The following is a 12,786-nucleotide window of genomic DNA, read 5'->3' on the forward strand; positions in this document are numbered from 1 at the left end:
ACAATCTTGACTATAAATTATGAATTATATATATGAGTTTTTTTTAAAATGCATTTTTTTAGTATGATCATATGGCGGGAGTTCGCCTTAGTAAAGGAGTTAGTGATTACACAAAATCCATATAGTATTTGGCTATTAACCAATAATCCTATGGGTTATAGCCGCTACTTATCTTGTAAGGTACTGTAGCATTGTTCCTATTAAGGGACTTGACCCTACTAGCCTACCTGGAGTTTTGGGTAGAGCTAGTTTTAGGTATGACACCCTATAGTGTGTGATTTGGGGGAAACCGTATTCATAAGTGAGTAAGGTAACCCTGGCCTGGTAGCCCCTCATGATATGATTAAGGCTTTGGGTAGTCTCACCACATGGATGATCCCTTCCGGTTGTTGGCCCACGGATTTCATGTCAGAGGAAATAAGGGGGGATATAAGGAAGAGATTGATCATGCATATTATTATTATCATGCCATTTGAGTGATTGATGGCTATGTTGAGAATATGATTATAATTGTAGAAATGAGAACATATAGTAATTATGCGAATAATGTATATGTGGCTATTTGTACAAATTTTATACTTGACTTTATTCTTGAAATTATTCACATGAGTTAAATGTTAATGTGATTAACATGTTATCAATGTGATTGTTTGAATGGTCACCTTGATAAATTTATTGGTCACTTGCATTCATGATTAATTATCATGCATTTGTATAACTTAGATATACCTTGGTTACTGAGTGGTTGTACTCACCCCTCTCTTTTAACATATTATAGAAGAACAGAGGAAAGGAGCATTAGGCCAAGTGATAATAATCACTTCTGTAGGCCTCTCTCCTTTTATGTTGATATGTGTATTTAGTTTATGATATTGCCAATTAGGATAATATATTCTTGATCCATTTGCACTATGGGTTTTGTGTAGGATGGAAAGGTATTTTGGGCTCTTGAGATTGTGTTTTGATGCTTGTATTATATTAATGGGTCAAAATATTTGTGCAAGTAAAAATAGTTATTATCATGTTTCTGCATATGTTTAATTGAATGATATGAGTTCTTAAAATATTTTAAAGATTTGGGATTCCTTTATATTAAATAGTTTGTGAAAAATAAATATATATTAAGAATTCATTTAGGTTAATCTCGTATTGTATAATCCATTTGGGTTAGTCCTTGATTAATCATGGTTAATATGATGATTAAGTCCTAATTTAGGACGCTCGTTACACAATTTGCTTGAATTTCGAACGCAAAGCATATTATTTTCTCATTGTTCATGATTTTTTATTTTTTATTTCCAGTATTTGATTTTCTATTATCAGCTAAGGCATCTGTAATTTTTTTTCGAACATAATTTTATCTAATTGGGGTGAAGGAGTATGGCATTTTCATATTTCCAATTAACATTAGTATATTATTGATATACTATAGTATCACATTGATGATGTTTTTATGTTTTTAATTAACGTTAATATATCATTGATATACTATAGTATCTCATTGATAAATAATATCAGTGATAACTTACCAACATTATGTCATTTTGTAGATATAGGGATGCTTAATGTCATAATTTCTTATGATGGAAAATGAAATTTGAACAACTGTTACTTCAATACAGGGTAGGGTTTTTTCAGCTCTAAATAACAGAGAAATCAAGAGGTCTAAGTGTAACACCCTCAAAAATACAAACCGATTTTTCGTAAATTATTAAAACTATTATCATGGTAGAAAATTTTCTTACCATGATACATCCAAAACAATATACCACAGGTATTAAAATATCTCAAAAAAGCAATTAGAACCATGAGGGACAGTCAGGATCCTCATGGCATGATATTTAAATTAGGTCATGAATCAAGAGAGACAAACATAATCCTCTTGGTCAAATAAATACTTTTAATAAAAAGGATTAGTGTTTACATGCTTCATAAAGAAGATATGTCCTAAGTTGGCAGAAGATACATTGTATAATCCAAGATAAGAGGCAACGTAAAAGATGGTGTTTCATACACCATAGTTACACCACTGGTGCTTTCTCGGCCGGACTCGCTCCTGTAAAAATATTAACCACGGGGAATGAGACTTAAAAGTCCCACTAACCAAAAATTAATATGCAATGATGCATGCGATTGTAACTAATCATGCGATTGCTAAGTGGGCACACAAAACATTTAACCGAACAATATTTTCAAACAAACCGAACAAGTATTTAATTTGCATGACTACACCTTATATCCTCCTTTCGCCATGCTCGAACGCTAAATCACCCGGCCAAAGGTGAGTTAGACCAAGCGACACGCCACTCATTGGGTCCAATGAGGGCTTACCACGTGGTAATAATTAACCGAACAGAAATTTCCATTAACACCATACATTAAAATACCCTGACAAGTCATGCATCATTCAAATATCCAAACAGGAATATATCCGAACAATAATATCTCATCATGATAAATAAAAATAAATTTTTGACTCACTTGGCAATAATTTTAAACAAGTATATAACAGTATTTATTTTTCAATAATTCATAGTTTTTCCAAATAATAAGTCAACACATAACCATTCACAAACACACTCATCACAACACATTAATAATGGTTACCTTGTGTCTTGAATAACAAGTTCCCCTTCACAACTCCTTTTTCACCACTATCTTTGTCAATATAATCTACATAATTATTTCACAATACTATATATTAATTTTACATTAAAATAAATAACTCTAATTTAAAGAATTAGAAAGTCTTAGATCTATAATCCATATTAATACTAATTTAAGATTTATGCCTCATTTAACTTCTCAAATTCTTTTTCTAAAATTCTCGCACCCTAATAAACTATTTTTTTTATCCTCAAATCACTTCTAGTATCACAATTTCATCCTTCTATATTCTAAAAATTCGTCCAAAAATAAATTAAAAATTTTAAAATTATCCTGAAACCTCAAATCACCTTTCTATAACCTCAAAAATACCTATTCATACTTAAATAAATATTTAATAATCAGAGGTTTATCCCTACATCTCAGATTCCACATAAATTCAACCATATAGATCTAGATTTTAACTCAAAAATTCTTAAACATGAGTTTTAACCTCAAGAAAATATTCTATAATATTTATTATATCCCTAAGAGTTTTAACCTATATTTTTAATCCATCATATCATCATATTAACTATCCTATAAAAAAAATTCTAATCAGAGTATTTACTCTATCCTACAAAATAATCATATCACTAAAAAGCTAATATTATTTAGAAAATAACTATAAAATTAATTTTGTAATTAAATAAATTTTTTAAGTGCTAATCTAAATAGGAAAGTTAGAACATACCTGAAGAAAAAGAAAATAATCCCCCCTTGCAAGAAGACGCTGAGCAACGTGAGAGGAAGAGAGAAAAATAATATAAAAATGGGATTGTGGGTCCCAAAATTATATTAAAAAAAACTATAGGTTTGAATTTAATTATTCAAACCTTTGAGCCATTACTTGCAATTTTCACAAATTGCATCTTGAGCCCTTAGTTGCCATTTTCACAAATTGCAATAAATAATTCCTTATGCTTCCTCCACAATGCACCTTCTCTTTTTATACATGAGGAGGTGCCTTTCATTCCCACATCTAACCGATGTGGGACTAAACCCCCTCCCCCTTTTTTTTTACTTTCTTTTCTTTTTTTTTAAACTCTCACACACACACATTTTTTTTTAAATCTTAAAATTATATCTTAACAAAATATTTCTTATATAATTTTAAACTTAAGTTTTTCAATTCATAATTAAATGCCTACCCATATTATTATAATAACCTTAAATAATATAAATTCCTATTATTAACATCATTTTAAAAAAAACTTAAATTTCATAATTTTTTTATCTAAAATTTAGGATGTTACACTAAGCATTTGATATACAGCCCTACATCAAGGATTTTGCAAAAATACTTGGTGAAGTAGGATGATTTTTCCTCTTTGGCACCATTGATAGAATATCTGTAAAATCCTCGCTTGAACTCTGGCTTGAGTAGTACAGTGTCACCGGACTTCCTACCTTGAAGCTGTAGCAGTAGTTGTTCCTCACCTTGGCAGCATTTTTGATTTTTGACACCAAATTTGTAGCAACAAGTTTGCCTCGCTTCACCTTGCCTCGCATTCGTGTGTTTTCCCAGATAAATGCAAAGCTTCAGTCTGCCTCACCTAGCGTTTATATGGTGTCCTTACTAAATCTCTAACTTCGTTTGTCCACCGACGGCAGCTATTTCATTGACTGCTGTCAATTTCTTCGCCCACAGTCTAAACGCATGGCACTGCCTCCAGGTCTTCGTGTGGTGCAAGCGAAATGCTGTCTCTAGGTCTCCAAGCCTTTAAAGGTTATTTCGTTTTTTGGTCTTGAGGGAAATTAGCAAATCGACCATTCTCTTAATTTAAAAAATGGTGGGTTATTAGTTTTATTTAGCTACATAATATTGACTAAATATGCTAAAGCCCCAATACAAAATTACATTTTATTTTAAAGTAAAATATCTTATTAAATAAAGACAAATATAGAAATATGAAGTAGTAGTTAATTATCTCTAAGTTGATACCATGTTTTCATGTTTGTCCTTGATAAGGTGTCCTGTGAAAGGTTAATTGATTTATTTATTAACAATATTTTTTTAAAAAAATTATTGATTATACATTGAAAAATTAAAAATATTTTATATTTTTAAACATATAATCTTAGAAGAGGTGTTTTGTTTTTTTAAATGGATGGAATACATATTTTTACTTCTTTATCAGAATTTAATTAAAACATATCGTACATTATAAATATACTATTCAAAAGCCATAAATCACAAGTTATATTTTATTGTCATAGATTATAAAACTATTATTTTTTAACTTCTCAACAATGAATTATCAATGTCGTATGTAAAACTATACACATTGCACATATTTTAGTTTTTTTAATTTCATGTTTGCTACTATATTTTTATCTATATATGCACGAGAAAAGGGAGCAAAAACTTGTTCTAATTAAGACTTGTGAGCAATGTAGTAGTGTGCGTTTGGTTTTCAGTTTGCCAAAAGTTCATTTGGTGAAAGTCAGTTTAATGAAAACCAGTTGTTGTAACGAAATTAATGTTTGGATATATTTTTCTAAAAGTAAGTTTGATACATTGAAAGTTGTTTGGTTTGTGATAGTAAAATGTGCTTTTGAATGTACAATTATCAAAAAGGACATTGATTTATAATGATTTATAATTTTTATTATACAAATGTAATATATTCAAAATATTTAAAAAATGTAATAAAGATTATAAATAACATAAATTTTGATCCATAATGTTAAAAATTTGATATCTAATTATTTGTATTTTTTAATTTGTAATTTTAAAAGATGTAATAAAGATTTGTAATTTTTATTATACATTAATGCTAAAAATCAACATGATTAACTACTCAATTTATAATACTTAAAAAAATTAATACCTAATTATTATTATTAAAATAATAATTATATTTTTAATGAATTAACTATTTTTTAAATAAAAAAATAAGAGATTAAATTTAGGATAGTATGGTCAAATAACATCCTATGTTTCAAATCCACTTTTTAAAAGCTTTAAATAGTTATGTTTCAGAAATTCACTTTCAGTTACTATTTGAATGTACTTTCAGGATGTACTTTCCTACAAAATATTCTACCCAAACAACTTTCAACTTTTTAAAAGTAAAATTTTATTTTCTGAACATAAAACGAAAAAAAACCAAACGGACTCGTAGATGTGTGCTAGCCAACCACAGGTACATCCTATGGGACACATTCACAACATAGTTATTCACCATTAATCCATTATTGCTGGCTATTCTGAAATTAATAATTTTCTTCTCTGTCAACGAAATTAGTTGTTTTTCTCTATAAATGACATAAATAGCTATTATTGTTTTAAAAGCCTTACTTAATACAAAATATATATCATTGAGTAATTTTATAATAATTTTTTTAATTATACTCCATTTTATTTATTATTCTTTCAGAAAGGGTAATGCATCAGAATTTTGAATATCATTATTAAAGCTCATATGTAAGATATTTGATGATGGTAAAGCTAAAAAGATGTAAATTTTGTACGAAATTAAGATTTTAACTAATTTTTTTTAAATCATGAATTAATTATCAATGCATGCATCCCTATATTTTGGTCAGGATGAAGTAACTACTAATACTCACCATGTTTATGTTGATAGTTGCTACTGTTAATAATACTTCTGCTGTCCCATATTATAAAATTAACATTGGAGAAATTTTTTACATCAAAATATAAAATAATTTTAAAAAAATTAAAATTTTATTAGCAATACTTTTTTAATGTTACCTTATGAATAAAGAGACAATTGAAATAATATTACAATATAATGATTAATTGTTTAAAGATACCTTTAAAAATAAATTAATAAAGAATTATTATTGTATTTTATCGTTATATAAAATCCTGTCTCAAATTCAATGCACTAACATAGTAACATTCATCATCATCAGCATTACATTAACGAAAGGAACGGCACGAACAGGCGCGGGGGCATACACGTAATAAAGCAGAGGGTTCAGATCCATTTTGGTAAGCCCGCAGATGCGACACCAACCAATCAACGTGTGTGACTGCGGAACATCGCCGCCAGCGCAAAGCACACAGCACCTGGAAATATTTCCCTCCGGTTCCGTTGAAGACAAAAGCCACTACACATACAACTAGACGCATCAATTTTCGGTTCCAAAATATCGAACACTCACACTCACCATGGCGGATTAAGCGAGGCTTCACCGCTTCCTCTTGCTCGTTCAACTTGGGTTTCTCTATTTGATTTCCATGGCGTCAATTTCGGGTATTTGCTCATCTTCCCCGTCTCTCAAAATCCAAAAGCAGTCCCCGAGGCTGATCAACATTCTCTGCAAAGAATTGGTCGCATTTCCTGCTCGTCCAAAACTTACTTCCAGTGATCGGAGCTTGAGCCTCGTCACCACTCAGTCCGTGGCCCGGGAGGCCCCGGCTGAATTATCGAAGGTCAACGATGGGGCCTTCGCGAAGGAGAAGGCAGGCCTGGAGAAAGATCCCCGTTCTCTCTGGCGGAGGTATGTTGACTGGCTGTACCAGCACAAGGAGCTGGGGCTTTACCTTGATGTTAGTCGTGTTGGGTTCACGGACGAGTTCGTGAAGCAGATGGAGCCCCGTTTCCAAGCGGCTCTGCGAGCGATGGAGGAACTGGAAAAGGGGTCAATTGCGAATCCCGATGAAGGCCGTATGGTCGGCCATTATTGGTTGAGGGATCCTAAACGCGCGCCAAACCCTTTCCTCAAGACGCAGATTGAGAATACTCTCGACGCCGTTTGCAGCTTCGCCAGTGACATCGTCAGCGGTAAGGTCAGTTGATACTAAAGTTTGTCTTCGCACTAAATTTGTTTCGTCAACTGTATTTTGACATTTCTTTCTAGATTGCTTTTACCAATTTTTTTCTATATCAACGTTTGTTGGCAGATCAAGCCTCCATCGTCTCCGGACGGTCGCTTTACTCAAATTCTCTCTGTTGGAATTGGAGGTTCTGCTCTTGGACCACAGTTTGTAGCAGAGGCATTGGCCCCAGATAATCCTCCTCTGAAGGTACTCATTGATGTTCGCTACTCATTGTATTGCTGGTTGCAAATTGCAAGAGTGATGACCAATGCTGCTTTTGCTGGGCATTCAAATTCATTCCTCGATTGCGGGATTGCTATTCCATAAACATATTATTTTGACCTCATAAGGAAAATTAATTTTAGCAATTGTGGGGGAAGGGATGAGATTAAAAATTCTGGCAGTTTGTTTCTAGAAGTGTTTATTTTAAAGGGTTTGTGATCACTTCGGATGATTTAGTTTAGACTGACACTCGTGAGGATTCGAATTGTGCTATATGCTCTTACCTTGAATACAGTATATCCTATTCTGAAGTTTCAGTCATTGGAGAGTGGTGCTAATATGTGATCTCATTGATTTTGGATTTCTGATGAATCTTCGGTGGTATTGTTACTTCTTTTGTACGCACAATATCTGGGAAAACTGTGTTATCAGACGGGGGAATGTTTTTCTGCTCCTGTTGTTTACTTGGACTTTTGGCAGATAAGATTTATTGACAACACGGATCCTGCTGGAATTGATCATCAGATTGCACAACTTGGACCAGAATTAGCTTCGACACTTGTTGTAGTGATTTCAAAGGTCCACAAGTAGAGTTGCAGAATACGGTTTATGTTTATGTTATTATTGCCTCATTGTTGTACAGAGCATGTTGTTGACTCAAACATGTAAAATGTCTTCAGAGTGGAGGTACCCCTGAAACTAGAAATGGTTTACTAGAAGTACAGAAGGCATTCCGTGAAGCAGGCTTGGATTTTCCAAAACAGGTTTAACTGCAGCCCTCTCTCTTACAAACACGCACTCAATTTCCCTGGATTATTACATAAAATAACATAGTCTAAATGCAGGCAACTGAAGAGCAATTGTAGTTCTAAATATTTTTGAATTGTGGAAAACTCCCTTTCTAACTAATGATAAAGATAGTCTTCAACTTTTAGATATCTATGCTGCCCTATGGTCATTTTCTTTTTGGTTGCCATGGTACTTTTTGAATTTTCCACACTTCTAACCCTTTATCACTTGCATGTCTGCTGTCAGTTTGTGAAATGTGATAATATGCTTATGCATGCCACAATGCAGGGTGTTGCAATAACACAAGAAAATTCTTTGTTAGATAATACTGCAAGAATTGAAGGGTGGTTGGCAAGATTTCCAATGTTTGACTGGGTGGGAGGTAGAACATCAGAAATGTCTGCAGTTGGCCTGCTTCCTGCTGCCCTTCAGGTAAATGACCCTAAATTTGAAATTTTATGTGTTTATACTTTTGATCTTTGCATTCAAATATTATAATGGTTTTTGCTTCAGGGGATTGATGTTAGAGAAATGCTTGCTGGTGCGGCTTTGATGGATGAGGCTAATAGAGGCACTGTGGTATGTCTCCGTTTCTTGATGTTCTTTCTAATGTTTTCATAAGGTGCCTGATTCTGAGGGATTTGGCATGAAACTAGTCACCACTTAATGTATGACTTTTTTACATCCAACATTTTTTCTAATTCGAATGTTATTGTATTTATTTTATCTTGTGACTAGCCTCACTAATCGAGCTATTGGGGATGTGGCGATATAAAGATCTGTCTTGGAATTGGAAAAACTGGAAGTTATAAAGATCCGTTCAGGGTATAGATAAATAATGTACTCTTTAAGAAATCAAGTGCTGAAAATGACTGCCTCTAGACGTCTACCTTCGATAATTTGCTAATTTGTTTGTATATAGATGCACTATGCATTTGAACAAGCAATTTGTTTGTTAGTAATTCTGTGAAGCAGGGACCTGACTATGGGTACTCTAAAAATTGTGGACATGAGCCATCGTGATGATTACAGAGTAAATGTGGCATCCTTAGATCATACTTGTCAAGTGTCATTGTCAAGCAACGTTTTCATTCATCTTTTCCAGCTCCTTCATCTCTCTCAATTGTAGCCTTTGTAGTTTGGTCCAGCTCCTTGCCGAATACCTATTCTTTTAATAGTTCCACCATTTAGATGTTGCAATTTGTGTCCTGTCTGCTTAACCTTGCCCCACTCAGATATCACAAGGAAATGGAAGAAAAGGATGTCTTATTAATAATTACTTATGTGCAGTTAAGGAATAATCCTGCGGCATTGCTAGCATTGTGTTGGTACTGGGCTACTGATGGAGTGGGATCCAAGGTGAAAATCATACGCTTATGGACATTAATAATTTATCATCTGATTTATTTCCCCATTGCTTATTGGTTTCTTCTTGTTTACATTTTCTAGGATATGGTTATCCTTCCATACAAGGATAGCCTGCTATTATTTAGCAGATACTTACAGCAGTTGGTCATGGAATCATTAGGCAAGGAGTTTGACTTGGACGGTAATCGGGTATGTGGTGCAAAAAATTGTATTAGATTTTCCCCCAATTTTGGTGATCACCTGTAAAATGATGTCTCATCATCACTTCACAGTTGCACGTGTCAATAAATAGTCTAATGGACTCAATTTTGCTAGTTGATAATTTCTTAGTATGTATTACTGTACTGCATGAGATGGTGCCCCCCTGTATCAAATCCAAGACATCATTTTGAGACATTCTCAAAGATGGGGTCCCAGTATGTGTAACCATCCGGTGAATGCGGATTCTTCCTTGCTTCATATAATGCCATTATATGTTAACATGATTTTGTTATAAATGGTTTATGGTTTATGTGTTCATTTTATGTAAGGATGCAACTTCTCGTGTTTTCTGAATGTGACTTGGATTTCACAGGTTAACCAAGGAATTTCTGTCTATGGAAATAAAGGAAGCACAGATCAGCATGCGTGAGTTTTCGTTCTAGTTATAAGTTGCTTTGATATACCCACCAATTTAAATCAATCTAAATGAACTTCCCCCTGCAACAGCTACATTCAGCAACTGAGGGAAGGCGTGCACAATTTCTTTGTGACATTCATTGAGGTGCTACGTGATAGACCTCCTGGTCATGACTGGGAGCTTGAGCCTGGTGTGACATGTGGTGACTACTTGTTCGGCATGCTACAGGTTCAGCTATACATCACGCTAATTTATTTTTGAGTAAATTACATAGACCACTGCTGAGTTTTGCTAAAATTATTCAAACTTTCTATTTTCAAAATATATAAAAATTTTCACTAAAACAAGAGGTGACCTTACACTTTAGTCAAGTTTTAATTTCTTTTACTGAAATACCATACATTAATCTAAATACATATTTTTAAAACTAAAATATTTAGATGCAGGGTATTTTGTTAAAAAAAAAAAATTATAACTGGGCTAAAGTGTTGGATAACTTTTTAATTTAGAAAAGTTTGTGTATATTTAAAGAAAAGATGGGATATCCATGTAATTTCAGCAAATTAAAGGAAGTGTGTGTATTTTGCTCTTTTTATCCATTCATAGTATAAAAACTCTTAACTAATTTTATTCGAGTCTTGAATAATGTGACTCATTTCTCGAAGTCTTGGACCTGCACTTGTTGAATTTTTATCTTCTATTATTGCTTCAAATTGTAGCTAGTCTTAAGGTTAAAAAAAAAAATTGTAGCTAGTCTTTCTTGCCACGTCATTCTAAAACTTAATTCTACAGGGTACAAGGTCAGCTCTATATGCTAATGACCGAGAGTCCATCACAGTCACTGTGCAGGAAGTAACACCCAGATCAGTTGGTGCTCTCATTGCACTCTATGAACGAGCTGTTGGGATATATGCCTCACTTGTCAACATAAATGCATATCATCAACCTGGTAACTTCATATCTCTTGGGCCCACTCATAAAATTTTCTAGATTTAAGATAAAATAATTAAAATTTGTTCTTTACATTGTTATTTTCAGATTCATAGATCTATTGTGTTTGGAAAGTTCAAAATACAGACTTATCGATCCTAGTGGCATTCATTTACTTTATATATTTGTATATGATTTAGTTCTTGAACTATGGTAATTATCTTAGGTGTGGAAGCTGGCAAAAAAGCAGCAGGTGAAGTATTAGCTCTTCAGAAGCGGGTCTTGGCAGTGCTAAATGAAGCAAGGTATGATGGGATATCTTCAGAAATGCAAGGTTTCTCTTTGTCATAGCTGTTAACATTAGTAATGACTTAGTTAGGATCCTTGTGAATGCATTAGTAGAGGCTTCTCTTTCTCTGACTGGGGCACAAATTGCAATAATGTTATGGGCGCATCTTCCTAAACATTTGCGCCTAGCCTAAAAAATACTTGAAAAGGCGACCAATCTCTGTGTAGCATACTAGCATTCCAATACGTTGATTGTCCAGTTACGTTCAACACTAACAACTGCCTACATGTTTCTTTCTTTAGCTGCAAAGATCCTGTGGAGCCATTAACACTTGAAGAAGTAGCTGAACGTTGTCATGCTCCAGAAGATGTACATGCATTTACTCAGCGTAACTATTCATGCGTCATTAGATTTGCTAATTATAGCATAAGACACTTAATCTTGAGTTTTATTGAACTTACCTTCGCTGCAGATAGAAATGATTTACAAGATTATAGCTCATATGGCTGCCAACGACAGGGCGCTTATTGCTGAAGGCAGCTGTGGTTCACCACGGAGCTTAAAGGTTTTTCTTGGGGAGTGTAATATTGATGAATTGTATGTTTGAGCTAAGATTAATGAAATTCACGTTCCACATGTCCTAGATGGGTTTGCGTTGCCATCGAAAGAAAGGTAGCAGCCTGCAATAAATTGGTTGCTGTTGTTAGATGATCGCATGGTAATAATGAAAAACGGAGATTTTTGTTCGTGAAACTAGAAATTAGTTGAGGTTTTTTTTGTGAATTGGAGCCATAATAACATCTACTCCATCCATACTTATATATAAGGTTTTTTAGAATTTTTTTATTCCTAAATATAAAATGTTGTCAGTATATTTTTTAATAAATGGACTGTTGTTTCTTTATTACATTGGAAAGGAAAAAATATATGTATTTTCATTAATATAATTTAAAAAAATTATTTTTTATTTACCATAATTAAAGGTAAAATTAAAATATTGTTGTGTTGTTAAGTAGATAACTGATTTTTATTAACTTGTGTGATTTGATTAAAAATAATTTATATATAGAGAGAAGAGTTTAAGTGTTGTGTAATATATATTTATATGCGCGCGCGCGTACATACGCT

The 12,786-nt window shown here is 33.1% G+C and overlaps 1 protein-coding gene and 1 long non-coding RNA gene across 2 annotated transcripts; one reads left to right on the plus strand and one right to left on the minus strand.

Annotated features, from left to right (window-relative positions):
* Nucleotides 1-1,935: 1,935 nt before the first annotated feature.
* On the minus strand, nucleotides 1,936-3,516 carry LOC129301952 (uncharacterized). Its single transcript, XR_008591127.1, has 3 exons — nucleotides 3,341-3,516; nucleotides 2,608-2,673; nucleotides 1,936-2,056 (listed from the first exon to the last, which is right to left on the minus strand). It is a non-coding gene; the product is annotated as an uncharacterized LOC129301952 (long non-coding RNA).
* A 3,120-nt stretch (nucleotides 3,517-6,636) lies between these two features.
* Nucleotides 6,637-12,441, plus strand: LOC129303771 (glucose-6-phosphate isomerase 1, chloroplastic). Its single transcript, XM_054943289.1, has 14 exons — nucleotides 6,637-7,411; nucleotides 7,526-7,648; nucleotides 8,144-8,242; nucleotides 8,344-8,427; nucleotides 8,741-8,884; nucleotides 8,966-9,031; nucleotides 9,743-9,811; nucleotides 9,902-10,009; nucleotides 10,395-10,447; nucleotides 10,529-10,667; nucleotides 11,232-11,388; nucleotides 11,596-11,674; nucleotides 11,961-12,027; nucleotides 12,131-12,441. The coding sequence occupies exons 1-14, from the start codon at nucleotides 6,860-6,862 to the stop codon at nucleotides 12,263-12,265; spliced, it is 1,875 nt and encodes a 624-aa protein (XP_054799264.1). The 5' UTR covers nucleotides 6,637-6,859; the 3' UTR covers nucleotides 12,266-12,441.
* The last annotated feature ends 345 nt before the right edge of the window (nucleotides 12,442-12,786 follow it).

Source organism: Prosopis cineraria, unplaced genomic scaffold (assembly GCF_029017545.1).
Source record: "Prosopis cineraria cultivar Desert tree isolate PC_DT_omini unplaced genomic scaffold, ASM2901754v1 PC2, whole genome shotgun sequence".
In the NCBI taxonomy this organism is placed as follows: Eukaryota; Viridiplantae; Streptophyta; class Magnoliopsida; order Fabales; family Fabaceae; genus Prosopis; species Prosopis cineraria.